Source organism: Colossoma macropomum, unplaced genomic scaffold (genome assembly GCF_904425465.1).
Source record: "Colossoma macropomum unplaced genomic scaffold, Colossoma_macropomum, whole genome shotgun sequence".
NCBI classification, from domain to species: domain Eukaryota; kingdom Metazoa; phylum Chordata; class Actinopteri; order Characiformes; family Serrasalmidae; genus Colossoma; species Colossoma macropomum.
In genome coordinates, this window is record NW_023494794.1 from 21,086,751 (window position 1) to 21,112,537 (window position 25,787).

Here is a 25,787-nt window from a genome sequence, read left to right on the forward strand (position 1 = left end):
TTGTATCCTGCCCATGTTTCACGTGGCTGAAAGACGTTTTTATTTCCGAGTTTCTCCCTCCCTCCGTTTCTGTGTCTCTTTCTATTTAAACAGCTGCTGCTGCTCGCTGTGCAATGCATCATTCGCACCGAAGAGCAGTCTACACTGTTACTGTAATAATATTCACACTCACTCACACATACATACACATTCTACTTTTCATTACTGCCCTGGCAGACAGAGCATATTTTGTTATATAGGCGCGCACACACACACACAAACCGCACGCATTCATTTTTCCTCCGCTCACACTCACTCAATCGGGTCTGAGTTTTGAGAGTCCTATGGCGAAAGTGAGCATGTGTGTGCATTGAGAAGTCCTCTGGCTCTCTCTGTGATTCATTAATTTTCCCTATAGGAAGGCGGGCTCTCGTCTAGAGGCTAGTTAGGTAAAGAGCGCGAGAGGTGGACAGACAAAATGGGCAGTAGGGCCTTAATGATGTTGTTTAGGTTGTTAAGATTCCACTGATTTATTTTCATAATTTTGTATAGTGAAATAGCAATTTTGTGTTCATAATATTATGTAGAGTTTTGTGATATTTTCGGTATGAATTGTCAGACAAAGAATAATGTCGGTCTACTCTGTTGAGAGATTTTTGCCTTTTTGCTGCTTCCTTTCATTTGGATGGCACTAAATTTTGTGTAGGTGACGTCAGATCTGCCAAATTAGCAATATACATATGTCAGCTACTTGCATTCCTCTCCCTCACATAAAGTAACTGCTCTCCTGCTGTTCCAACTTCCTGACAAAACTCCCAGCATGTAGGTTATTTAAGCTTTTCTAAATTTAACAGTGCTTGTGATGAAGGTCTATTGCACCATTGTTTGTGGCGTAGCTAGACGCTGCTTCCTACTTGTGCTAGCCACCTGTTGCAGTATTAACTTCATTAATGAGAGTGATAGCTAGTGGTCTACTTTAACGGTAGTAATAAAATAATACGTTAGCTTAGTGTTACATTAGCTACCCTCTCTAAAATCATGGCTCACTGTGTTTCTCCACAATTGTGCACACAAAAAATGCACATAAGAAATTTCTCCACAGTGTCCACAAACACGATTCACAGGGGGAGCCTGTGTGACATCAGTTTCAGAAGCGTGGTCCAGCAGTTAGCTAGCTAGCTACCTATAAGCTAACTGCTCAATACTGTTAAAACAGTTCGTAGTCATGTTGACAGGGGCAATGGGTAATGAATGGATGAGAGGAAGACCACGAAAAGAAAGGGCTTTGGCTGAAATCAACACAGGGTCGTATGCTTCCCTTTTAGATTATATAGCTGGTGTTAAAAATAGGGATGCATGATAAGAATCAGCCAAAATCAGATTCAGAGATTTTTGCTCTGATTGGAAATGGGTTAGAAATTCATAATTGGTGTGTCTCTAATTATGAGGTGAAAATTAGCAGAACAAAAAATACATTCGAAAACTGGTTTTGTTATTCAGACATAGCTGATGGTAATGTGTAGGTTATTGATTTGGGTGAGTAAAGGAGGCTGCCTCTTCAGATGAGCTTATGAGCTAAACTACAGCTAACAGCTACACCGCCAGCTGCTAATTAGGACTCGTCTTGTAAATGTGGTCTTTTCTCCTCAGTGAGTGATGTGCCAACATGTTAGTTATCAGAGAAATACACTTCCTCTGTTTTTGGACCTTGCCAACATCACGTGGCCTGGTTAGTGATAAAGCTGGGCTGCCTCTAACTCAGTCATGTCCTTGGCAATGCACCTACATTAAGGCACTTATGTTTTGCAGTAGCAACGTGTGTTATATATATAGTACAGTATATACATACATAGTCACTTGTAAGTACAAGCAAAGCGGTCACTTTTTACAGTCCTGTCAAAACATATTGCTGTTTTGCTGATTTGTTGGCCTGTGTACTTCATCATGCTTCCCCCTGATGGAATATAACGAGTACCTGAATAGGGATTTCAGTATTCGAATGTTGACGCCTCGAGTGGTTAACTAAGCACCATGCACATCCCTATTGGATGTTTGTTTGTTAGTTCATGTGCAACCATTGTCATAGTTTTTCAGACATTCAATAGAACTCTGTTCCTGAACGTAAAGGGGATAATGAGGAATGAAAGGAACATGTTTGGCATGCGCAGGATTGGAAACGGTTTTTGTAGATTCTGGCAGAGTACATGAACCCGTATAAACGCACACTCATCACTGCAGCCGAACAAAAAATACAGGAACACTCTGAATGTATTTCTCTAAATGGTGCAAAATTTATATGTATTTTTTGAAGTATTTTAAAATATCTTTTTTCTCTCCCTCTCCCTCTTTAGAAAAAAGCGGAAGAGGCCCATAAGATCTTTGAAGGACTCGGCCCTAAAGTGGAGCTGGTGAGTCTGCTATTCAGATAAATTTTACCATGTGTGCAGTTTTTCTGTTACAGACATGCTAAAACCAGACAAAATGTCTGTCTTGCAGCTAATGATTAACTATTTCTGTGTCTCTTTGTCTTTCTCCAGCCTCTCTATAACCAGCCATCGGATACTAAAGTATATCATGACAACATTAAGACGTAAGGGTTTTTTTTTTCCTTTCTAATTTTCATCAACATGAGCAGTGTTTCTTGGCCTAAGACCAAGCAAGGATGAAAATGTTGAATTAGAAACTATTTCAGCCTTTCAGAAGAAACAAGGCCACAAAGACCCTGCTTTTTGTTAGTTCTGTGAAGTAGTGACAGACTACAATGTTGGTTTCTTTTTTGTAAATCGTCGCGAGTGATACCGTCCAATGAGTCTGCCTTTATTTCCAAAATGGTCAGATAATACAATCAACCTCTGCATTCATGCTTCTCAGCCAGGTGTGTTAATTGTGTAACACTGAAGAATCTCTAAATTTATCTCTTACTTCATCTACTTCATCTGCTTCATCTACCTTGCTGTTTCGGTGCAAAATAAAATGAATGGCATGTTGCTTTGATTTGGCATTGTGAACTATAAGAAGAGGCAGACTAAGCTAGAACAACTGTTTTGAACTCAGACTTAAACTTCAGCCTGCAAGGCGCTCACAGATGCCATAGAGAAAAGGGCGTATGGAAATTTTTGGTTTCATAATTTGTTTTTGTTGGAAAAATTATGAGTATTTGATCATTTTGATAAAATGTAATTTAATTAGAAATGCTTTTCATTTACTATCTTTTTCTACACTAATGAAACTGAGTACCAGCTTTAAAATGAAATTTTATAAAATATTTATATTATCCGTTTTCGAACATCTCATACTTACTGTTATCGCATGATGTCCTGTGGTTACTGATTTGGCTTTGCTTAACGTTTGGCAGTGCATCTTTTTTTCTCCTGATATCAGCACAATACTGATACCCAGTATCGGTTTGGTGACTCTCTAAATATAACTAAAACTAAAAGTTTTGTTTTTTGAACCATGATAAAGGCAAAAAAAAATTGCAACCCGATGATGATAAAGTAAAAAGGCAAATCAAACGTCGTTTTATATCCCTCCGTCCTGGCCTGTGCTCCAGTGGTTGTTATAGATCATAATATGATAACAAGTGAGACGTGTGAATAGAAGCGTCAGTCAGAATGTAAACTGATTTGAGTTTAAGGTGCTCTTTATAACCAAAAGACATTAAGAGGCCATAAAATCAGTTGAAATTATTATCTGCACAGGTCAGTGACATTTATCTCAGTGACATTTACCTGAGTGGCTGATGTTGCTTCGAATGTGTAACAGTGATTAAGGCAATTGGAATCAATAAATATCCTGTTTGTATTTTGTAGTGGTCCATTGTGTATTTGGGGGCGGGGGTGGGGGTGGGGGTTCCTAAAATGGTTACATATAGTAACATGGGTAAATTCCCACAGATGAACTACTTTTAAATGAAGTGGACCAGGATGGGAATTTGGATAGCCACTCTGTGTTCTCAGTGAACTTGCTGACCTTCTGCTTGGAGGGAGGGGTTAATGTTTGTGGGCGACTAGATAACAGAATGGATGTGAGTGTGTGTTACTGTATGGTTGTAAACAGGCTGGTTGAGTTTTTATAGAGGAAGGAGGGCACTGTATGTGTGTTTTTGTCTACACAGCGAGGTGAAGGTCAGGTTGTCTGGGCTCTTATCAGTTCCATGAGTAAGCAGTATGTCAGTCAGGTTAGACTTTTATCTCTGTGCCCTGTTCTCATACACAAAGCAGAATGCCCTTGGGGGTGTGTTTGTGTGCGTTACAGAAGGGGATTTCAGTGGCGTCTTACTATTGTCACAAATTTTACATTGGTAAGCAAGTATTTTTTTGTAGTAGTTGGTAATTTTTTGTGTATACTGATGGGGGGTGGACAAAAAATTTGCATTGGCCACTTGGACCCCCAAGCTAATGAATCTTCTCGTCAGAATTAAGAATTTATGGCCAGAATAGTGTAAACATGTTTATCGTATATACACAAACTCACAGAGTGGGGTTACTGGGTGCTGCAGTGCATAGCACGTAAAAATTGCCTGTGCTCTGTTGCTTTGCTCACTACAGACTTCTAAACTGAATCTGGAAGCAACATCAGCACAAGAACTGTGTTTCAGGGGCTTCATGAAGTGGGTTTTCGCTTGACTGATCTGATAGCCTGATAGATGAATTTGGGTTTGGCAGATGCTGGAAAACATAATGCCAAAAATAAAGTCTGGTGGAGGAGGGATAATGGTCTAGAACTGTTTTTCACACTTTGGGCTTTTCCCGTTGGTTCCAGTGAAGGGTAATGTTAACGCTATAGCATACAAAGACACTTTAGACAGTTACATGCTTTCAGCTTTGTGGCATCAGTTTGGGGAAGACACTTTCCTGTTTCAGTATGACTGTGTTCACTGTGGACAAAGCAAGGTCCAGAGTGAGAACTTGGTTTCCCATCATTTGGTGTGGAGGAACTCCACTGGCCTAAACAGAGCCCTGACCTCAACTCCACTGAATAGCTTTGGGGTGAATTGTAATGTCACTTGTGAGCCAGGCCTTCTCATCCAACTTACTTACAATAGGTGTGATGATACAGTGTTTACATACTTTTGACAATATAATATATGTATTTACAATTAACATGCATGTGCCAGGACCAAAAAACTGTCCGGGGTTTCTATGAAAAAGGAAAAAATTTGTAGAAACTTACATTAATAAGAACCGTGGTGGTCCCTCCTGCCAAGCTGACCCACCCTGACATCATCCGATCTATGCTATTTCATTAGGTACTGTTTAGCTACTGTAGTGACAGATTGTCAATATAACACCAGCTTATTTAGCACTTTATTCTGTGATTTTATACAGTGATATTAGCAAACCTTAAGCCAGTAGAACAGCATCTATGACGTTAGGCGGACCAGCTCAGCATGGGGGGACCTCTGTGGTTCCCCTTGTCATATTAGCAATAACAATGACCGTGTTTACACCTGTCAAAATCGATGGAACTAAAGAAAAAGTTAGCTACTTCAACACGGGCCACATTTGTACACCTATAACTTTGTTATTTTAAGAGGGAGAGAATTAATTGGACCAAATGTTATAGTTGGCAAAAGCATGAGGTGCCTTTGATATGTTGACACATGAACATGTTATTTTGTTTGTCATTTTCTGTTTCTGTGGTAACAGGGCGGTGTTCCTTTTCTTTTATACAGTATGAGCATTGTTTCAGTTTACTACAAATGCATGAATTAGTGCGTGTGACTGTTGTTTTTTTTTTTTCTTGTTTTCTCTGCAGAAATCAAGTAATGAGGAAGAAGTTGATTCTGTTCTTCAAGCGGAGGAACCACGCACGCAAACAGAGGGTAAGTGAGTGCATGCGTGGGTGTGTGTTCCCCTTACAAAGGGAACTTCCAGGAACATACTTTTAAAAAGCAAGCAGACAAGCGATGCGCATGAACGCCTCTCTTCAAAAGTGCATCATAGTCACAGGCTTAATATACTTACGGGGCTCTTCTGGAGAGCCCTTACTTAATATTGTTCCCGTGGCTTGGAAAATCCAGACCCTAGGAAGTTCTGTTCGAGGTGTGTTTAAGGAGTGTGAGTGAATTATATTCCAGGATGGGCACTGTGCGACTCCAGTGACGCAGTGGGTTTTTATCTGACTGCTGCCGTTGCCTAACAGCCAGGACAGAAGCGCCAACTCAGTAACGTAAAAGGGCCATATACTGTGCTTTTCTTGTTTTCTTGGGTTTTATTTACTTATTTACTTATCGTATCAAAAAGTTATTATACATTTTGGCTGTATGGTTACTGTACCTTTAAGACTTAATGGGCCCATTTACTACATTTTTCTCCCCCCTAACAGTCCACTTGTGTGGCTGTACCAAATGTACCAAAAATGACCATAATTAGTTTTTCCATGACCATTTTCCAACTGCTCCTTATCAAACAGGCTGTTGTTTTTTTTGTGTTTTTAAGACTGATGTGAGTTTATTGACCCCTGTTCTGATTGGCTGTCTTGCATGGTGCTTCATTCATTAACACTCTTTATTATTTAACTTCATTGTTAATGGGCGGAGCTAAACTGCCCTGGGCTGAACAGGTGAATGTATGTAAATGAAGTTGTTCTCATGACATCACAGAAACTATGAATTCAAAACAGGCTGTTTGCTGCTTCTTAACTGCAAAATTTTTATTTTTTTTTATCTTTTCATGATGTGGGCCTTTTTAATATATTCTCACTGTACAACAGAACATGTAACTCCAAAATGCTAACAGAAGAAGAAAGTAAGTTAATATAAAAAGATAAAGATTTTATTCCAGCTGATTTCAGATAATTTCTATTGGCCATGTCGTTTTCACACAGTGTAGATAAAAGCTGCTGTGTTCAAATGATGTAGAAGAATAAAAATAAAAAAGAGAGATTATTGTTATTTTTTGTGGGGGGCAATGATATTATGTAAATAGGTTCTGACTGCCTGCCTATTTTGTGCCTCATTTAAAAAGCAGTCGATGTTGAAACATTTCTTATAACTTTACTGAGAATAGGAGGAACTAAACTGCTGTAGAGGTAGGTATATGTAAATGTGTTGGTCTTTCAGGCATGACAAAAACAACAAATTCAAAATGGGCTGTTTGCTCAGATTCATTTCCATATATGGACTGGAAAATTAATAATACATTTTGAAACTTGAACAGTGCTTACATGCTAGATCTTGAACACTTGAACAGTGTTTACATGATAGTTTATTACAAAAAAGCAAGCTAAATTCATTTTTCTATGCTATTGGCCCTTAAAAGTTCATGGCACTGTGTGCTTTGATTTTCCTCCTCCCTCCCTCCTCTTGCTTGGCCTGCAGAGTAGTCAAGTACAGTGGATGCTTTCCTCTGTGCTATAAAGCCTGATCTAAATATACCTCTTAGACCACATGTGGAAGTCATTTGGCTGTAGTGGGGGTGTGTATGTGTATGTAAGGTAGTGCTAGTTGCTCTGTAGTATGTTGTGCTGGTCAGACATTTTGGACCATGAACAATAGGGGTGGGTGAATATGGAAGGAGGCCAAGTAGAAGGTGAACTGCTTGGAGAGTGAGCGTGAAATACAAGGCTCTATTGTCATCTTTGTACTGTAGTGTTTGCAGGCGGACACATACACGTACTTGTTTATTCCCTGTCCCACTTCCTTTCTTCTTTTAAATGTCTTTGACTGGCTCGCTGTTGTGCTGGCACACTACCAAGCATATCAGTTGCAGCCTATTTTAGTCTGTTTATTCTTTGCAGAGAATAACTGGCACTATTGTAATGAATGTTAGACACATCGGTGCCTGAAGGTGATAATTTGGGTCAAATAATTAATACACCCTGCAACCAAAGAAAAAGACATTGTAGAGATGGGCAGTGTGGCAAAAATGTTAAATCACAGTACTTTTTCACGATACACAGTACGCCAAGATATTTATTTTTTTTATTTGATATATTGGAACTGACAAAGTAATGCCATGTTTAAAAAAAAATCCATCGAAAGTATGAAGATTAATTTATATTCAACATTTTACACCATGTGCTACACTAAATCCAATTAAACAGGACTAATTATGGTCTCTCTGTTATCAAGCATGCAGATGGAAAGTATAAGTACTGACGATGCCCACGATATGACAGAAAAAACATATTGTGATGTTTTGTCACAATAACGATACATAGAATGAATTATTTAAACTGAAACACCCACTCAAAACTTTATTAAAAACATCTAGCTTGTGTCTGCGCTCATTGTCCGTTTTATCAGGTCTGCTTAACATATAGGTGCACTTTGTAGTTCTACATTTACAGATTGTAGTCTGATTGAGTAATCTGATTAACCTGTAGCTTCCTCAGCAATAGCAATTGTTTACATGGTAATGTAATTACCAACCCTGATAATCGACACAACTGTGTGCTGTGTTATTTTTATTGAGTGTCGCGCCAGTCATTTAATGTAGGTGTGTATGTTTGGGCTGTGACATATCTGTCCAGGCTGTCTGTAGGAATTTGGGAGAAGTCACACACATACTTTATCTAGTATGAACTGACAAATGAACAGTCAAATCCCAACAAATTACATTACTCAGCTTCTTCTGGAATAGTGCTTTTGGTTGTCAGATGATATGTGGTGGGTAATGCCATTATTTACTGTTCGCTATAACTTGTGTATTTATTTGGAATGAAATTGCATTTTCTGTTTTTTGTCATCTCAGGAGCAGAAGATCTGTCAGCGCTACGACCAGCTGATGGAAGCATGGGAGAAAAAAGTGGAGCGGATGGAGAACAACCCACGGCGCAAAGCCAAGGAGAGCCGCACTCGCGAGTACTATGAGAGGCAGTTCCCCGAGATCCGCAAACAACGCGAGCAACAGGAACGCTTCCAAAGGTCAGTCTCATTACTCTTGTTCAGAGTTTTCTGCATTACCTGAGCTGTTCTGAGAAATACAAAAATAGGCCAAGAACCTTGTTTTGTGGACATGGAGTCTGATTGGAGCTCCCACAGACACACATCGGTCATCATTTGCTGTGATGTAACTCACTGTGTACACAGTCTGGGTGCCAAAAAAAGGGAAAACGAGTAGGCTGGCCAGAAGCTCACCAATCAGAAGTGAGGGGCCTGCTGGAGGTGAGGTCAGAGGTCCCGCCAGGGTGGTTCTTAGTACAGAGGCAGTAGGGCTTCCCTGAACTGAGCACAGCAGACGACAACACCACATCAGACCTGGCAGAGCGGCTCTTTTTTTCCCGTAACTAGACAGACATTAACAGTTTGACCAAGGTTGTTTATTAATTGAATACAGTTGAATACAACGGTAATCATTTATATGCAGCTGTCAGTCTAATCTGGGACTTATGCTGAGTTTGGCTTCCTATCCTGAAACACACTGTAGTGGCCCAGGCAGTCATTCTTATCACTCACTTTTAGATGTGCATTTCTTTGCTACTTTCCTTAATAGCCTTTTCATTTTTCTTTACCTGCCCATTCATTAAACAAAGACGTTTAAGACTTTTGTTTGTTTATTTTTTTTGTGTGTTTTGAACTAGACCTCTGATATATCGGTTCCTTCTTCCTGCCTCTGGGCTTGTTTTTTTTTGTTTTTCTCTCTGCCATTAAGGCCTCAGCCTAGCAGGCTGTATTTCCGGCCATTCATGCACTGACTCCTATCCTGCAGGTACTGTCATTTACCTGTGTGCTGTTGTACAGAGGAGCCAGCGCATGCTACCGCAGCATTTTCTCAGAACTCCGGAGTGTCTTGAGCAGCCTGACACATCCGGAATGGTCCTAGAGGAAGTTGGGAAATAGCTGGCTGCTTGCTGTGCTGCTCCGCGATGGCCTCTTCAAAGGCTGTTTTTTGGAACCAGAATGCATCAGTGGAAGTTTAGTTCTGGTTCTTGTTATAGAGGCAAAGGTGAAGTAAAGACAGAAAGAGAATGAATGATTGAAGAGGCTATTGTGTGGAAAGCCACAGAAAGACCAGTTTGTCGCTCACTGTGTTTTGAAGCTTTTTGAAAAACAAAAAACTGAGAGCTCTTCAGGAAAGACCACTTTTTTGCCTTTTAATGCCTTTCTTGGTCTCTTTCCTGTTTCTGGGTATTTGTTTTTGTCTCCATCTCTCCACCTGTGACCCACTCCTTCTAACTCCTTCACCTCTCTCCTTGTCTCTCAGAGTGGGCCAGAGAGGGACGGGGCTGTCGGCCACCATAGCAAGGAGCGAGCATGAGATTTCAGAGATCATAGATGGCCTCTCGGAACAGGAGGTAAGTGCCTGATAGACCCACTCTTATATATCTCAAAATTGCTGGTGCTGCTTCTCATCCTCTTTTTTCAGACCATAACTGGAAGAGTCCTCTGTTCTCAGAGTGCACTGCAGTCTGTTCAGCCTGCCTTAACCCTGCAAGATTATCTGCCAGTTTCAGTGAATCCTATAGAGGTGTAAAAATGCACTGATTCTTTGTGATGCATCCTTCTGAAGGTGGTGATTGAACTGCATCAATTTTGGAATGTTTTTTGTTTTCCTTTTTTGTCAAAATAAAATTATTGGGCTATTTTGAAACATAAAATCTAAGTAGATAGACAGACAGACAGACAGATCGATTGATCGATCTTGGGTTATTGTTTTAACCGTCTTTATTCCTTTTTACATTAATTCCTCCAGTCATTCAGTGCAAAAAATCTAATCAGACCCTGTTGAAGTTTTAGATTTCATGACACGTTGGATTATTTCCTAAATAATCATAATCAAATTATTGTGGGTTCAAACATTTACACCCCCGCAGTCCCGACATGCCTTGAACTAGAACAAAGCCACACGTTCTGATTGTTGCTGGGAACTGTGTGGGAAGACTTATTTTATTTATATATTTATTTATTTATTTTTATCTCGCTCTCTCCTGTTTTTTCTCCATCCACCCATCAGAATAACGAGAAGCAGATGAGGCAGCTGTCTGTCATTCCTCCCATGATGTATGACTCTGAGCAGCGGCGCGTGAAGTTCATCAATATGAACGGGCTTATGGATGACCCCATGAAGGTCTACAAGTCCCGCCAATTCATGAACGTGTGGACCGAGCACGAGAAGGAGATCTTTAAGGATAAGTGAGTATCTGTGACCAGGGTGGTCATACAAGCATTTCACTATGTGATATATGTCTATACTGGCATATTGTGGTATTGATATACTGTGATATTGCTTTTTAGTTTTCATGATATTTTTACTTTGATATTTATTTGATATATAATGAGCATTATATCCATGATGCCCTTGAAATAGTAATGTTTCTGTTGCAGTGGGGTGGTTTTAGTTTAGTTCTATTTTGTGCGCTTTGCTCATAATATACAGTATCTGACATTCAGTATCTGAGATTGTTTTGAAAGAACAGTTCAAAATACTAAAAATTAAATAAAAAGTAGTGAGTTTCTTTCTGGAAATGTGATTTTTCTGTTTGATTAACGTTTTTTTTTCAGTATTATATAATGTTCCTTTTGGTGACATATTAAAGGGGAATGCCGCTGATTTTTTCCAAATTTCTGCATAATTAAAGTGTTATATAAACAAAGTCATTCAGAGTGGTTTGGTGTGAATTGCTCCTATCAGGAGGAGCTTACCGAGTCAGACTAGTTCACGGGGCAATGATAGGAACCAGACATCTGAAGTCTTTAATGCCTCTAAAACAACTTCACAGAAAGTTATTACATGAAATGGTTATGAATACGCTGCCTAATGCCTGAGACGACATGTAAGCTTTTCACCTTAAACTTTTTTTTTCTAATCCATTCATAGTGGATTTATACATGAAGGTTGTTACCCAACCTTTTTGTTCACATTAATCACTATTTTGCCTTCAATATTAGATATAACGACTTGGAAGACGTGTATAGATTCATTGGTCGTTTTGAACACTAAATAAAATGTCCATTTTTGCGTTGTAGACATTGTGACCCTTGTTTCCGATCACTCCCACTGCAAAGAACTCCAAGTCAGCAAATTCCTCTGCATTGCATCATTTCAAATCAGACTACTGCGAATTTTTCAGAAATTCTGAAAGATCAGTGGAATTTCCCTTTTAAGAGAAAAATGGAACACAGTTGATGAATCAGAACAGTCTATGTCAGGTTTGTAAGACATTCATTTAGCATAGAATAGCAGCACTTGGGAAGCATGTGCTTATTAACTTTAGTAATGCAGACCTAATTTTTCTTTTGTTTAATCAAATTTTATCAGGATTGTCCAGCTCTAGTGTTCGTCAGCTGTAGATATGCAGAGCTGGCACAGGGGACAGGCTGTTATTTTGTTAGCTGTGTTTGAGGTCTCAGAAGTGTTTTTCTGTTTCAGTGCTTGATGTTCTGTTTTTCTTGCTGAAGTGGCTGTATGACGTTTTTACGCTGTCCTGAACTTTTAAAGGTCCACAGTCTGACTAGAACTTGGCCACCGTCCCTACCCAGTGATGTTAAGGCCAGTCGTGCACTTGCAGACTGCAGATTGCCACTGAATTCGAATATACAAACTGTACAACTGAATTACAGCAGAACAACAAAACTGGCAGATGGCTAAGCTACCTGGAAGCCCTGTTAGATGATCTTTCCAGTTGGAGATGGGCTCTCATTTTCAATATTGTATTGTAATTATCATCTTTTGGCGTCACCACCACTCCTGTGCAGACAGTTATGAACATGAAACAGTGAAGACGGTGTGGCCAGCCAGCAGCAGCCTTTGAATCCCACAACCACACGGAAGCTTCCATTCCTTGTTTCACCGCACTGCTGCTTTCTGCCCGTGTCACGTGGAAGGAGAACAACATTTCCGGCTAATAGCTCCACAGAAACCACTTTAATTTTCTTCCCACAAATCATAGCTCCTATGGGACGAAGAGCCGGTGAAGCAGTTGGGGCTCCAAAGCTAGGAAAAAGAGCGGAGAAGACTTCAGCGTAGATCATATCGGCCCTGTCGAGGGTTCTGTGGGCCTGGCGGACAGAGGACCACACGCATACATGCACTAATTGTTTTCATCTCTTGCTTGCACTTTCTGTCTGCTTTGTAGCAGATTGGTAACCTCGTCTGTGCTTTGTGTATTTAATGTCCTTTTCGATCATTAAAAAAAAACTTCTCACTCTGTTTGCTTTCCAGGTTCATGCAGCACCCGAAGAACTTTGGCCTGATCGCCTCTTATCTAGAGCGAAAGGTGAGTGCTTCCTGTCTCTGTGGGCAGGCTTCCTGTCTGTGGTTGTGCGTACTCTCACACATACACATATGCTCTGACACAGCTAATGTAGCTGCAGCCCACCAGCAGTTCTCAGTCCCGTTTTATCCCCTTTTGGGGCTTGTCTTGTAATTTATAGGATTGGCTTGTTGGGTGTTTTTTCTGTCTTAGGTTTGAACTTGTTGAACTATACTTAGATATAGGGGTGTGCGATATGGCAAAAATATAGCATGATAATACTTCAAGACTTTTTCATTTATATGTGTTGTCATAATATTTTTTTTGTATGGCATCAGACAAAAAGACCTAGATATGCCATATTTTCGAAATATTTTCTGAAACTATAAATACAGTGATTTTTATTTAGTGTTTTAAACACTGTGCTGCAGTAAATCCACTTAACAGGATTAATACTAATTATACTGAAACTGGCAGTTTGTCAGTGTACCAGAGGGGTTGACAATATCCATAATATGGCCAAAAGTATGCAGACACCCCTCCTAATGATTGAATTCAGGTATTTTAGCACAAATCCATTTTAGAGAATTATATGCTTCCAACTTTGTGGCAACAGTTTGGGAAAGGCCCTTTCCTCTTCCAGTATGATTGTGCCTACTAAGGTCCATAAAAACATGGTTTGGTGAGTTTGGTGTGAAGGAACTCTGCACAGAGTCCTGACCTCAGCCCCTCCGAACACCTTTGGGACAAATTGGAACGTCGATTGTGAGCCAGTACTTTTTGTCCAGCATCCAGTTCCTGACCTCACAAATGCTCTTTTGACTGAATGGGCACAAATTCCCATATAAACACTCCAAAAGCTTACTGAAAGCCTTCCCAGAAGAATGGAAGCTGGTATTCCCGCAAAAGGGGGCCAATTCCATATTAATGCCCATGGTTTTAGAATGGGATGTTGAAAAAGCTCATACAGGTGTGATCAGATGTCCACATGCTTTTGGCTACAAAACGTGTTGTGAAAAATTTTAGTATGTTTCTTGGTGGAGTCAATAGTTGACAAAGATCTTGCATGATGTTCAAAATGGTATCCACTCGACTGTTATGTACAACATTTGGTACTTGGTTTGCTTTTTCTTTAGCTGAAGTATCGATCGAGAACAACTTCTTCTCTCTGCATCTATTACTTCCTAGCATATAGCGCAAAAAGCTGCTAGCTTACAGTAATCGTGAAAGCGCTTCACTGATTTATACCTTTAACGTGTAAGTCAGTGAAGCCCCTCCTCACTTAAATGCTAATGTGTCCATTTTGAGTTTAATGAAATTGACTTGTGAATATTCCCTACTTCCAGACTACTTAGTAGGCCTGTCATGAATGATCAGTGTCCTAAGCAGACTGACTCACTCCCTATTGTTAAAATGTGCATGCTTAAGAGTTTTAAGGGTCTTTATGCAGTGTAGGCAGCATTATTAATACTGTTTGCTGTCCCTGCAATAACCACAAAGAACAAAATGGGCTGTTATTTCAATACTGAACTCAACAACAAATAAATTGCTGCCATAAAGAGGGACCATTGCTTTCCCACTAATCACTTAGTCTCAGATAACTGGTTATTCATAAAGATCACATCTGACTTGCTGTAACATTAGCTAGCTAGAAGACACTTTTCCCCACAGGTTGCTTTAGAGGTCTTGCTAAACCATGCTTGCCTAGTCTTGTTATTTGCATATACATCAGCTACTGAAGCTGCTCTTGTGGCGTGTGTGCTTGCCCCCTCGCTCATGCGCAGTTTCTCTCTTTTCTCTGCAGTGTGTTTCAGATTGTGTACTGTATTACTACTTGACCAAGAAGAGCCAGAACTACAAGACACTGGTTCGGCGCAACTACAGCAACCGCCGACGGAGGAACCAAGTAAGCCACAAATTTGTGTTTGCACGTGTGTCAGTGACACGTGAGTACTTGTCGCCACTGTCGATGTCTGGTTTTGGCAGGCAGATCTGTCACGCACATGCATACGCTCTGTTTCTCCGTCTCACTCACTTTTGCACCCTGTGGTGGTTTTGATGTTGTGAGATTTCCCCTCCATATGTCTGTTCGTGTGACTTCATCTCAGCCCACTCATTTCAACAGTCCGGAGTTCCAGAGTTTTTACCTTAAAGAGGATTTTTCAGAATTTCTGCGTAAGTCAGTCGCTGAGATGTAAACAGTCATTAAAGATGCTGCATTATAGAGAAACTTACAGACTCTGATTTCTTTACAGTGGTGTTGATGGGAACCTGGGAGTCGTGATGTCTACAACACAATCATAATAATAGTATAACGTCCAAAACCATCAGTGAACCTACATGAGTCTTTGTAGTTTTTATATGTAGTGTTATGATAAAATAGTGATAAATCTGAAAAATTATGCATTCTTTGGGGTTTATTTACATGTACGCCAAAAGCTTGTCAAAACTATTGTAAAATATTGTCTCAGAAATCAGGCAGTGTATTCATAACAATTTTATGTGGTCGCTTTCTGTGAAGGAAGTATTGCTTTGTTGACTCGCCAAGTTCCTCTAATGGATGATTAACATTTAATTAAGCAGAAAACTTGAAATATTGTTGGTATTCCCCTTTAAGAGTGCATGCTGTTTATATGTCTGTGTTTCCACTGTAATCTGTTGCTTAGCAGCGTTCTTTATTCTTTATACTTTATTCTCACCTGGAAGAGTAGCTGGAGTTTGTGTGCGGACAAGTAATTTTCTCATCATACCTTCTCCATAATCGTAGAGTTGATGTTCATTTGCCAAGTGTTGCACATCGTTCAACAAAGTAGGAGAAGGAGCGAATATGACAGTAATTATCTAATCAGCATGTTTATTTAAGTATGTAAAAGTTATAACACAGCACACTCTTAGAAAATTAGGATTATACATTACTGAACAGGGGTTTCTATGATTCATGACAGTAGTGAAATGCTTTTTGGTGCTATAGAACCGTTTTTAAAAGTGTTGTGTGTGTGTGTTTTTTCTGTTTTCCAGCATGGAGAAGAAGCATTTGACCATGAAAAGAACCATTTATGCATTCTGATGGGTCTTTGAGAGTTCATGGTTCTCTGTATATCCATTGTTTTTTTACTAAAGAATTTTTAAAGAACCATTTCTTTTGAAGAGTTTAAAGAGTGTAATAAGAAATCTAACAGTTTCGCTGATAAGCCACTCTTGATGTCTGTTGACAGGCTTACCAGCTATGTGTCAGATATTTCTCAATAGATGTCACAACATTTTCTACAACTAAATCGAGGAAAAAGCTGAAATACTGATCTTTGGTACTAAAATTCAGAGATAAAAGATATGAAAAGCTAGATTCTTTTAGCTTCATATACCAAACCTGAAGTAGGAAACTTGGGTGTAATCTTGGATTCTGGGCTCTCAGTCTTTTATCCTGCATGTAAATGCAGTCACTAAAGTATATTTTTATAATTTGCTAAAGTATCTGTTTATACCATACGGCTAAAGTTTGGCCTTTTCTATCCCAGAGCGACACAGAGAAACATGTTCATGCATTTGTTACAAGCAGAATTGATTACTGTAATGCTCTTTTTACCAGGCTTCCTAAGAAAATAATCCATCCTCTACAGCTCATACAAAATGCAGCTGTATGGATCCTAAACAAAGAAGAGAGCTCACATCACTCCTGTTTTGAAAAACCGCCCTGGCTACTTGTATATTTTAGGATAGATTTTTAAAGTTCTGCTACTAGTTCTTAAGTCTCTAAATGACCTAGCACCTGCTTACATCACAGATTGTCTTTTGTGTATGTTCCAGCACGTGATCTTGTACTGGCCCTCTGCATATACTTTCCAGAAAATAAAATAAATGGGGTCCTCTTTCAGTTACTGTGCTTCTAAACTGTAAAACTCAATTCTTTTATTAGACACTCAAGCTTACTTTTAAGAAACGTTATCATCTGTCTGTCAAGCACTTTGAACTGCCACCAGTATGAAAAGTGCTCTATAAGGAAAGATATTATCGTTAATATTATTATTATTATTATTATTATTATTAAAGTGGGTGGAGTCAGCGCGGGGCCTATGCTGTGGGCACACCCACTCTCAAAGTCTTATAAATTGTTGGGGTTGTGATTTTTGGGGATTTATTTTGTTAGAAAGCTTTACGCCCGGCGGAGAAAAAGCTTATTTTCGTACGCTGTATTAATCGTAAAGGTTATGTATGTCTCAAAGCCCTCTGGTGTTCAGAGCGCGCTACTGCCAGTAATACTTACTCCAGTTTTTGCACCCTCATTCACTTACACTTGCAGCAGCACTGAGCTGACTTGACTGTAGTTGATAGTAGAAGGTAGTTAATAACACGAGGGCTGTTATATCAGATTATGAGATTAAGGTGGTCCAGTCTGAGTTATCTGTAGAGCTAATAGTGATTGAATAACTCGTTTTGTTTGTATGTGTGAGGTTAAATGAGAAGCAGGCACTGTGTTCTCCAACACTCCACCCTCCTCATTCCCTCATCCCGCCTCTTGTCTCTCTCCTCTCACACTCTGTCTCACTCTCTCTCTTTCTCTCTCTCTCTCTCTCTGTGATTTATGGAGCGCTGCACAGCTTACTAGGAATCTGTTTCATCTGCTTGCCACAGACGAGAGGCTCCATGCTGATTTCCAGGGACTAGAAAGCAAATAAAGAGAAGGGAGGGAATGGAAGAAAGAAGGAGAGAGAGAAACACTTTTCAGGCCCTCCAAATTATTTTCTGTGTCCTTGAATGGTAACTAGTTTAAGTGTAACCCACTGTGCTCTGGAACAACTCTGTTCACCCAGACATGCAGAAAGAGGAGAACTCCAGTCACAACAGTTAAGACAGTCTCGTAGCACATAGTGTCAGTTGGTAAAGGTATTTGTGTGGCTCATTGTCTTTAAATTGTAGAGTTAAAGGGCCCATATCTTACATTTTCCTGTTTTTCTCCGTGATGTTTGTGGTTTTATGTACCAAAACATAATTTTTTTTTTTACATGGCCATTTCTAGGCTGTTTAATTAAATTAAATTAAACAGGCTGTTTGTTACGTTGTACCTTTAAAACTGATGTATGTAATTATCTTCATTTGTGGGTGGTGGCCCTGTGTTGTACCTCATTCGAATGCAGTCCAGGCTGAAACACTCCTTGTAACTTCAGTCTGAATGGGAGGAGCTAAACTGCTGTAGGCTGAATATGTAAAATGAACAAAAATATTTTTTTTTATTATTGAAACCCTTAAAAGAAAACAGTGTTGTGAAACAAAATTCCTACGTTAGTATCTTGTGTGACCACCATTTGCCAGTAGGAGTGCAACACATTTCTAGGAGAAAACCCTGGATTTTTTAATCAAACTGCTGCAACGTGGGGCAAAACCAAAAGTGTTGCATTTATATTTTACTCAGCATAAATACCTTGGGTTTTTATGACACCACAACAACGAATTGAAAACAGGCTGTTTTTGGGCCTTGGTTTTCATATATAGACTGCATGGTCTGTGACACGAAAACTGAAACCCCAACAATAAAAAACAGAAGCATCGCAAAAACATTGCAGTTTGCCGGCTGGTGTTTAAGATGTCATTTTATGTGCACTGATTTTAGTACACAGGAATTATATTGGATCTTGTACAGGTAAACTGCTGCGTCAGTCCTACTGGGATTTCTAATCTGACTTGTATCCGAGTCCTTATAGGAAATTGTTCCACTCGATGGCTATCTTGGAAACGCCCTGGGCAGTTATTTCCACTCGTACAAATCCAGGCCCTTGTCTTTTTGAATTGGGAGAAACTTAGAAACCTGAAACTGAATGTCACATTAACATTTGGAAGCAATGGTGAAATCTGACAAAAATTGCATAAAAATTTGTAGTGTATTTCGCATGTCTCTGGAATAAAGGAGAGCTCTTCCCACATACGCCTTGGCCAGCAGGGCGATTGGCACTTTTTAATGGAAGGGCAGGACTTTCCCTGTAAACAAACCTTTTTTTTTTTCTTTTTGTGGTTAATACGAAAGGCAGTGGCATAAATACAATAATGAATAAACCTGGAACCTGGAAATATACTAAAACATGTGGAAAACGTGATTCAGAGACAATAAAAAGCAAGAAGTAAAAGTAAAAATAAAGGGAAAGAATGAATAAATAAATAAGAGATGACCATGTTTAGCGTTGCAAGGTTTCCTGTTAATTTCTCAACCGCTGAACTGTGTCTTCCTCTTATCTCTCTGCTTGTTTTTACGCTTAAACTATTTCCTGTTAAATTACCATTATATGCAAGTGTGACACAGGCTTTACATTGACTGTCCCATTGCACAACCAGTTTAAAGTCCTTCTGCTAATGTGTAAATCTCTGGGTGGTCCAGCAGACACTAGATATCTTCAGGCATCTGTTTTGACACAATCATTTTCTCATCGGACCTTAATAAAAAAAAGTAGCATTAGATTCGTCCAGTTCCAAACATCGCTTAACAAATTCAGCACATGTTGCACCAAAATGAAAATTCCTGGCTGAAAAACTGAACGAAAGTTTTTTTGTGTTAGTTAGTTTGTTTTTTTCAAATATGCTGTTTTTATTATGCATTTGATATAATGAGATACACAAGGTAATAAAAATACTGTTGTTGTTATTAAAGAAGTCTGCTTTCATTGGGATAATAAATAAAACTAGTTGACAGATTATTTCAGTATGTAGGCTACAGTGTGGATTCGAGGTACAATACTATATTTACCAGTTGTTTGATTCAAATTCTTTTGGAGAAGGCATTTTGCTAGCATTTAATTTTAAGAAAACCATTGTGCTCATTTCTTCAGTCTTTTTGTGAATGTGGCAGTACTGTTTTGCTGGTGCATTCCAGCTAAATATTGTAATACCTATCATGTATCGCAGTGTTATACTTTCGCCATATTGCTCTCTCCTACTTGGATGTATTCCTTTCTAATACTGTGCTTTTAGTGGCAGCGTGACTCTGCTAGCTTGCTCTCCTTTTCGTCCTCTCCCCGGAGGCTACTGCTGGCCTAGCCACATCCTCTTCTGCTCTTATCTCTCGCTCCTCTTTTTTCCCTGACCTCCCTCGTTCCATGCTGTATGTCTTTCCTCCGCTTCCTCTGTGATTCTCTTTTATTGGTGGTTAATGGAGCCTGCACTAGTGTGCTCGCATGAATCTCTTATTCTTTGTCCTGAAGTTGCTGTTTGTTGCTATTTGAGTGGTCTGTACACAGCATCGGCACCACCACAGTATGGGAAGAGTGTTGATAGCGTATAATTACTTTACTGAGTCATGCTGGCTTTGTTCCAAAGCCCTGAAGCTCTCTTCCATATTGCATGCGTTGTTCAGCTTGAGTAGAATTGCTCATTTCTAGTGTTGAATGGAAAGCACATTTTGCATGAGGAGAGATCACATCCTCTATTGTTTCCTTCAAGGAAAATAAAAGGCTTGTCTGCTGTTTGCATGCGCACAAAGAACAGACTCTCTGGCTGTGTTTGTGTGGTAGGGCTGCACAATATATCATTCGTTAGTTGTTAATCGCTAGTGATGTGCTTATCTGATATACTGGATCGGTATCAGCGAAAATACTTTATTAGACAGATATTGATTTCCTTGATGGATCAACATTCCATACTGGTTTTAGTCATGATCATTATAAAACTTTAACTGAATTTTATAGACCATCTAGAACAATTTAGTTAAAAAATTTGCAATTCTTTCAAAAGAATTGTGTGTAAACACTGATTGAAAAATATTCAGTACGAAGAGAAATATTAATGCAACCTTTTGCATTGTTGAATTTAGCTAAATTTGTGAGAGAAATAGATATTACTTATGTGTTGTTGCAGCCAGGGGTGCAGCCAAATTTTGATCACTGAAATCGCAAAAAAATTGCTTTTGGCCAAAAGAATGAGATCTGCTGAAAATTTTGAGGGGAGTGGGTAAAAAACACAAAATTTAAATAGGTTGGCAACTACTTGTCAGAATCTAAGACATTACAAATAATTTAAATGGTAATGAACGTGAGATAGTGATGAAAAAAACTGCTTCATCAGTTCGACCAGCAGCTTATTAATAGAATGGGAGGCGCCCACTTGCACTTTTTCTCATTCTGCCACGTTGGATCTCTCTGCTCATCACTTTTGGGCGTTTCTGTGTCGTTGTGAAAATTAAGGAGCCATGTTAAAACATATCTGGGGCTGTGAAAAATCGAATACATTGTTCGCTTTGCGCAGAAGCTTGCTATGAGACTAAAATATAGACATTGTTTTAATGCTTTTACAGTTTTCAAAATCAAACATCTAGACTGTGGGAGTATGTCTTTTTTTGGGCAGATTTTACTCATGTATATTCACACAAGCTCAACAGTTAGCTTACTCTGTTTTACTAGCTAACTAGCTACCTTAGCAAGTTGTATAAGGACTCTGTATGGTTTAAATTTTGCCTTCCTTCTTAAGCCATGTGAACTATCCAATCAAACGTCCTCCCTCCAGATCTTCACTGTCAACAGCTTTATATGAAATCATATATTTTCATTATTATGTAAAGCTGCCATGGATTCAAAGAAGAGAAAGACCTCCCCATTGCCCGTCTCTACTCTCAGAGAAAACCGTTTGTGACGAAGACCATTCTGCCATTGCCTGATTGGCTACACAATGCGACAGCCAAAGTCAAAATCTGCTGAACTTTGAAGGCAAATTTTGCTGCACCACAAATCATTATGCACCGTGCAATGCAGCAGAAGTCTCTGCTGAAGTGAATAGGATGCGGCATGTGAAAATGTTGTTGATGTATTTTCCATGTTTCTTCGTGGGATGTTAGACAAGCGATTTGATCTCTGTTCATGCCAAGTTTTAAGAGGGATACATTGACCAACGATCCCAGGTTTGGAACCCCTTGAAAACCCATCCTACTCAATAAACAGAATACAGCAAAACATGAGCAGAAGTTCCTGCTGGCACACAGACACCATCTGTAGCCTCAGGTTTTAAAAAAAAAACAAACAAACAGTGCAATGTGTAACTGATGGAATTTGTTGCTTTGAATGACTAGCCAACATCTACTGTCAAAGACATTTGATCTTGTTTCACATACTGTAGCCTACATTCCTTTGGTACGTTTATTCTATGTAAACTGTTTTTATTTATTGTCAAGTTTTCAGTTTCAACCCAGCATGTCCTGATTATCGGTTTCGGGCAAGAATTCATTTCGGTGCAGGGGACGAAATGTGGTCTAACCTGCTATATATGATGATACTTTGCTGCTACAAGTTGTGGTTGTTTTAACAGTGCACTGGTATCTGATCAAGGTCAGCATCGAGAGAGAAAAATATTTGGTGTGCCCCTAGTTGTTGCAGTATTGTAGAAATCTGTGATGCAGATGATCTCTTTTAATAAATCACAAAAATGTTACATGAAGGTGTTTAACATACTGCAAATGCTATTGCGATTGCAATGTGTAGCACTGTAATCGCAATATGTGAATGAAATATTTTGTTCATATTATGCAGCTGTAATGCGTGTGTGTGTAACAAAGTAGCCTCTTTGTATCCTGCTGCAGCATTGATCACAAGAGGAGACTGTGGGGTCACTGGATGCATGTGGCCCAATGTCAGGAGTTCAATATCAATAATTAAAAAGATGATTTGAGTCCAAGCCTACTCACACACTGACCTTCTCGCACTGTGGAGGACACCAAAAGAGATCCATTGCCTGTTTTGAGAGTGTGCAAATGTGTATGCGTGTTGTAGTGAGAGCGTGTCTCACCCACAGAATGATGACCCATAAATATTGAAGATTACTTTGGTATTTTTTCAGTGATGTAGTCCTTTCTCTTCATTTTATTAATTTATGATGAGTGGTGGTGTAAGTGTTTTAAATGGATGTGTCTTTATGTGTGTACTAGTTGGAGTGTCACTGCAATGTGCAGTAATAAAATCACAGTTCTAGTAAAAGTGGGCAGTGTGGCAAAAATATAACATTGCGATACTCAAAGGCATGTTTATGATACACATTATGTACCTTGATATTTTGTTTTTCTGACACTAGAGATGGACAAAAATGCACCAGCTAAACAGGAGTGTCACGTTAAAAGAAATGAGTGCAATGATATTCAACATTAAGATGCAATTGTATCGTGAAAAACAGCCGTTTTTGCGTGATCATATGTGGTGGTAAGGAGAGGGGAAGGGAAGGCATGCCTTTATTATTGGTTAGTATATTATTTCCTTGCCTCTTGTACAAAGAGACATAACCAGACATTGTCTTTAAAATGGCATGACAAAATGCATTGTGCTTAAAATGGCCAAAAACATCAATAAAATGGGGGGAAGAAAGGTCCATTTCCATTTCAGATTGACTCTAGGAATTGAGTAGAGGACGACATTCAGACTAATAAATGCCAGTATTCTTGCAGAAATAGCAGAGCCATCCTGTCCCCTAGATCCCTGAGGGATGGGATGCTATAGCAGTATAAGCCTGAAGAAGTCTGCAGCACAGAAACTGCTTTTTGTATTTAGCAGGCAGGAATGAACAAGAACAAATTTAGTTACTTGCAAGACAAGGTATGTGCTTTCTTGACATAATTGTTATCATTTCTGTTATTGTAGGGTGCAGTGCTTTCACAAACGAGTGGTTTTGGAAAATGCTTTAGAAAACAGTCCCAAAACGTTCAGAAGTCTAGCAACTATTATTACGCGGTCTACATTGGGACTGGACAGTTCTATATGGTTGCAGTGTCAGTCAGTGTCTGATGCACAGTTTTACAGGTTATTCTCTCCTATAGTGCTGTCATTTTGGTTTGATACCTTACATATGATGTCCTATGTCTAGTCCTGGTGATCTGCCACCCCGTAGAGTTTGGTATCAAAAAGCCTGGCTCTTATGTTAAGACGCTGCTAAAGGCCTTGACTAGTAAATATATTAGATTAGGGCTGGAACTAAACTGTAAGGACTAGCCTTGGCACCTCTGTCTTACATGATGAGAACTTGATATCAAACTTGTATCTGACTACTTCACAAAGAAACAGTGTTTTTTTGGACTGATTGGTTACACAGCTTAGCCTTTCCAGTAGCTTTATTTCTTCTTTTCTGTTGATATCTTGCATTAAGCTAGTAGTGGCTGGTAGCTAGCAAAAAAATTATATCATGGTATACTTACAATTTCTGGTGGTTTTGGCATATATCATTTGTGTGTGTGTGTGTGTGTGTGTGTGTGTGTGTGTGTAAAAAGAAAACCATTTTATGCCATTATGCCAACAATCAAATGCTTAAGTATAAACATGCTTTTCTAGGGATGTCTCTTCACTTTTAAATACAGGAGCCTGAATGTAACTGCTGCTCTATTTAAGGTGGAACAGGAAATTCAAATAAGAAGCCAACTTCAACTTCATCGAATTTCTCAAGTCATTTGCCTCATGTGCGTCCCATGCATTCATGCCTCCAGCCGTCAGACCCTGCTGGAATTCGGAAAATATTAGTCATTTGCAATATCATTACCAGCTGGTCTATGACTTGCATGCACAAGCCCTGAGAAATGTGTCTGATGCAGCTGACTGTGTCAGGCAGTTCTTTTTAGGTTGTGCAGGAAGAATCAGAAACGCTCTGGTGTCTGTTTGGCTAAGGCTAACCCTAAAAGACCGGCCATTACTTTGTTTGTTGCCTCCCAAGCAAAGTGAACTACGTAAGATGCAGTGGACTAGACAGTGGCTAGGGCTAACGTTCACTTGGTTCACAGTGCTTAGACGTCGTGTTCTACATGCTTATTTACTGTATACTGACCCACTAGTACATCAAAGTAGTTTTCCGAATGCTTTGCAAAGAAACTCCACCCATATGGCAAGAGGTAGTGTACGTTCAGATTGTGTTTTTGTCCCCTTCATGAGATGTTTTTGACAAAGCAGCCCAAAGAACCAAACCAATGATTGCGCCTGACTCTGGGGAGGAGGGACCTTTTGGCTTGAGGAGATAGGGTAGCGCGTTTGCTCCACTGCGTCACGCTCCAGTTGAGAGTGTCCATCCCCGGCTCTCTCTAAACAGGTCCGCAGAAACAACAGCGGTGTCAGTTCTCCTCAGCTCAGCTGGAGCCCCTGAGTGCTGACACGGCTCCGTTCCAAACAGACTTCTGGCTAGAGCTTTTTGTACTTGCTCAGAGTCCCCTGGGACCACTTCAGCATGCAGGAGGAGGGGTGAGGGTGGAAAGGGAGGAAACAATAGGCATTGATGGAAGGGGAAAAAAAGGAGGGAGGGAGAGACATGGCCCCTGCTGGTAGATTGTGTATGTTGTACTGTACTAGCTTAATACATACCGAATGGAGCGTGTGTGCATTTATATGCGGGGGGGTAGACACCCCTCTACGTACACGGCACAGTGGTATGTCCCACTCTCTCCAACAGGAGCTAGAAAGTTGCCGAGCGGCTGTGAGTGCCAATCAAAAACAGCGCTGTGCCGGGCCTGGGCTGTGCTCCAGTCTCTCTCGCTCGCTGCCCATCACCTGGCCTGACCCTGTCACCCAGATTAAAGCCGACTAGCTTGCGTGCATGTGTGTGTGCGCGAGAGAGAGGGATGTATCGTGCTTCTGGAGCTGGCCTATGTGGGCCAATAACATGCCGTGACAGTGAGGAGTGTAAGAGTTCTTCGGCTGCCTGCAGCTCCAGATTAGACGAGTGGTTCTGCGGCCGTC

The 25,787-nt window shown here is 39.9% G+C and overlaps 1 protein-coding gene across 7 annotated transcripts in view; it reads left to right on the top strand.

Annotated features, from left to right (window-relative positions):
• ncor1 (nuclear receptor corepressor 1) overlaps window positions 1–25,787 on the top strand; it is a 109,691-nt gene that overhangs the window by 29,618 nt on the left and 54,286 nt on the right. For all 7 annotated transcript variants that reach the window (XM_036580557.1, XM_036580556.1, XM_036580560.1 and 4 more), the window contains 8 exons: window positions 2,331–2,387; window positions 2,517–2,569; window positions 5,740–5,806; window positions 8,679–8,851; window positions 10,131–10,221; window positions 10,881–11,059; window positions 13,089–13,143; window positions 14,924–15,025. In XM_036580557.1, coding sequence (XP_036436450.1) covers window positions 2,331–2,387; window positions 2,517–2,569; window positions 5,740–5,806; window positions 8,679–8,851; window positions 10,131–10,221; window positions 10,881–11,059; window positions 13,089–13,143; window positions 14,924–15,025 — 777 coding nt within the window. The remainder of the gene's footprint in view (window positions 1–2,330; window positions 2,388–2,516; window positions 2,570–5,739; window positions 5,807–8,678; window positions 8,852–10,130; window positions 10,222–10,880; window positions 11,060–13,088; window positions 13,144–14,923; window positions 15,026–25,787) is intronic.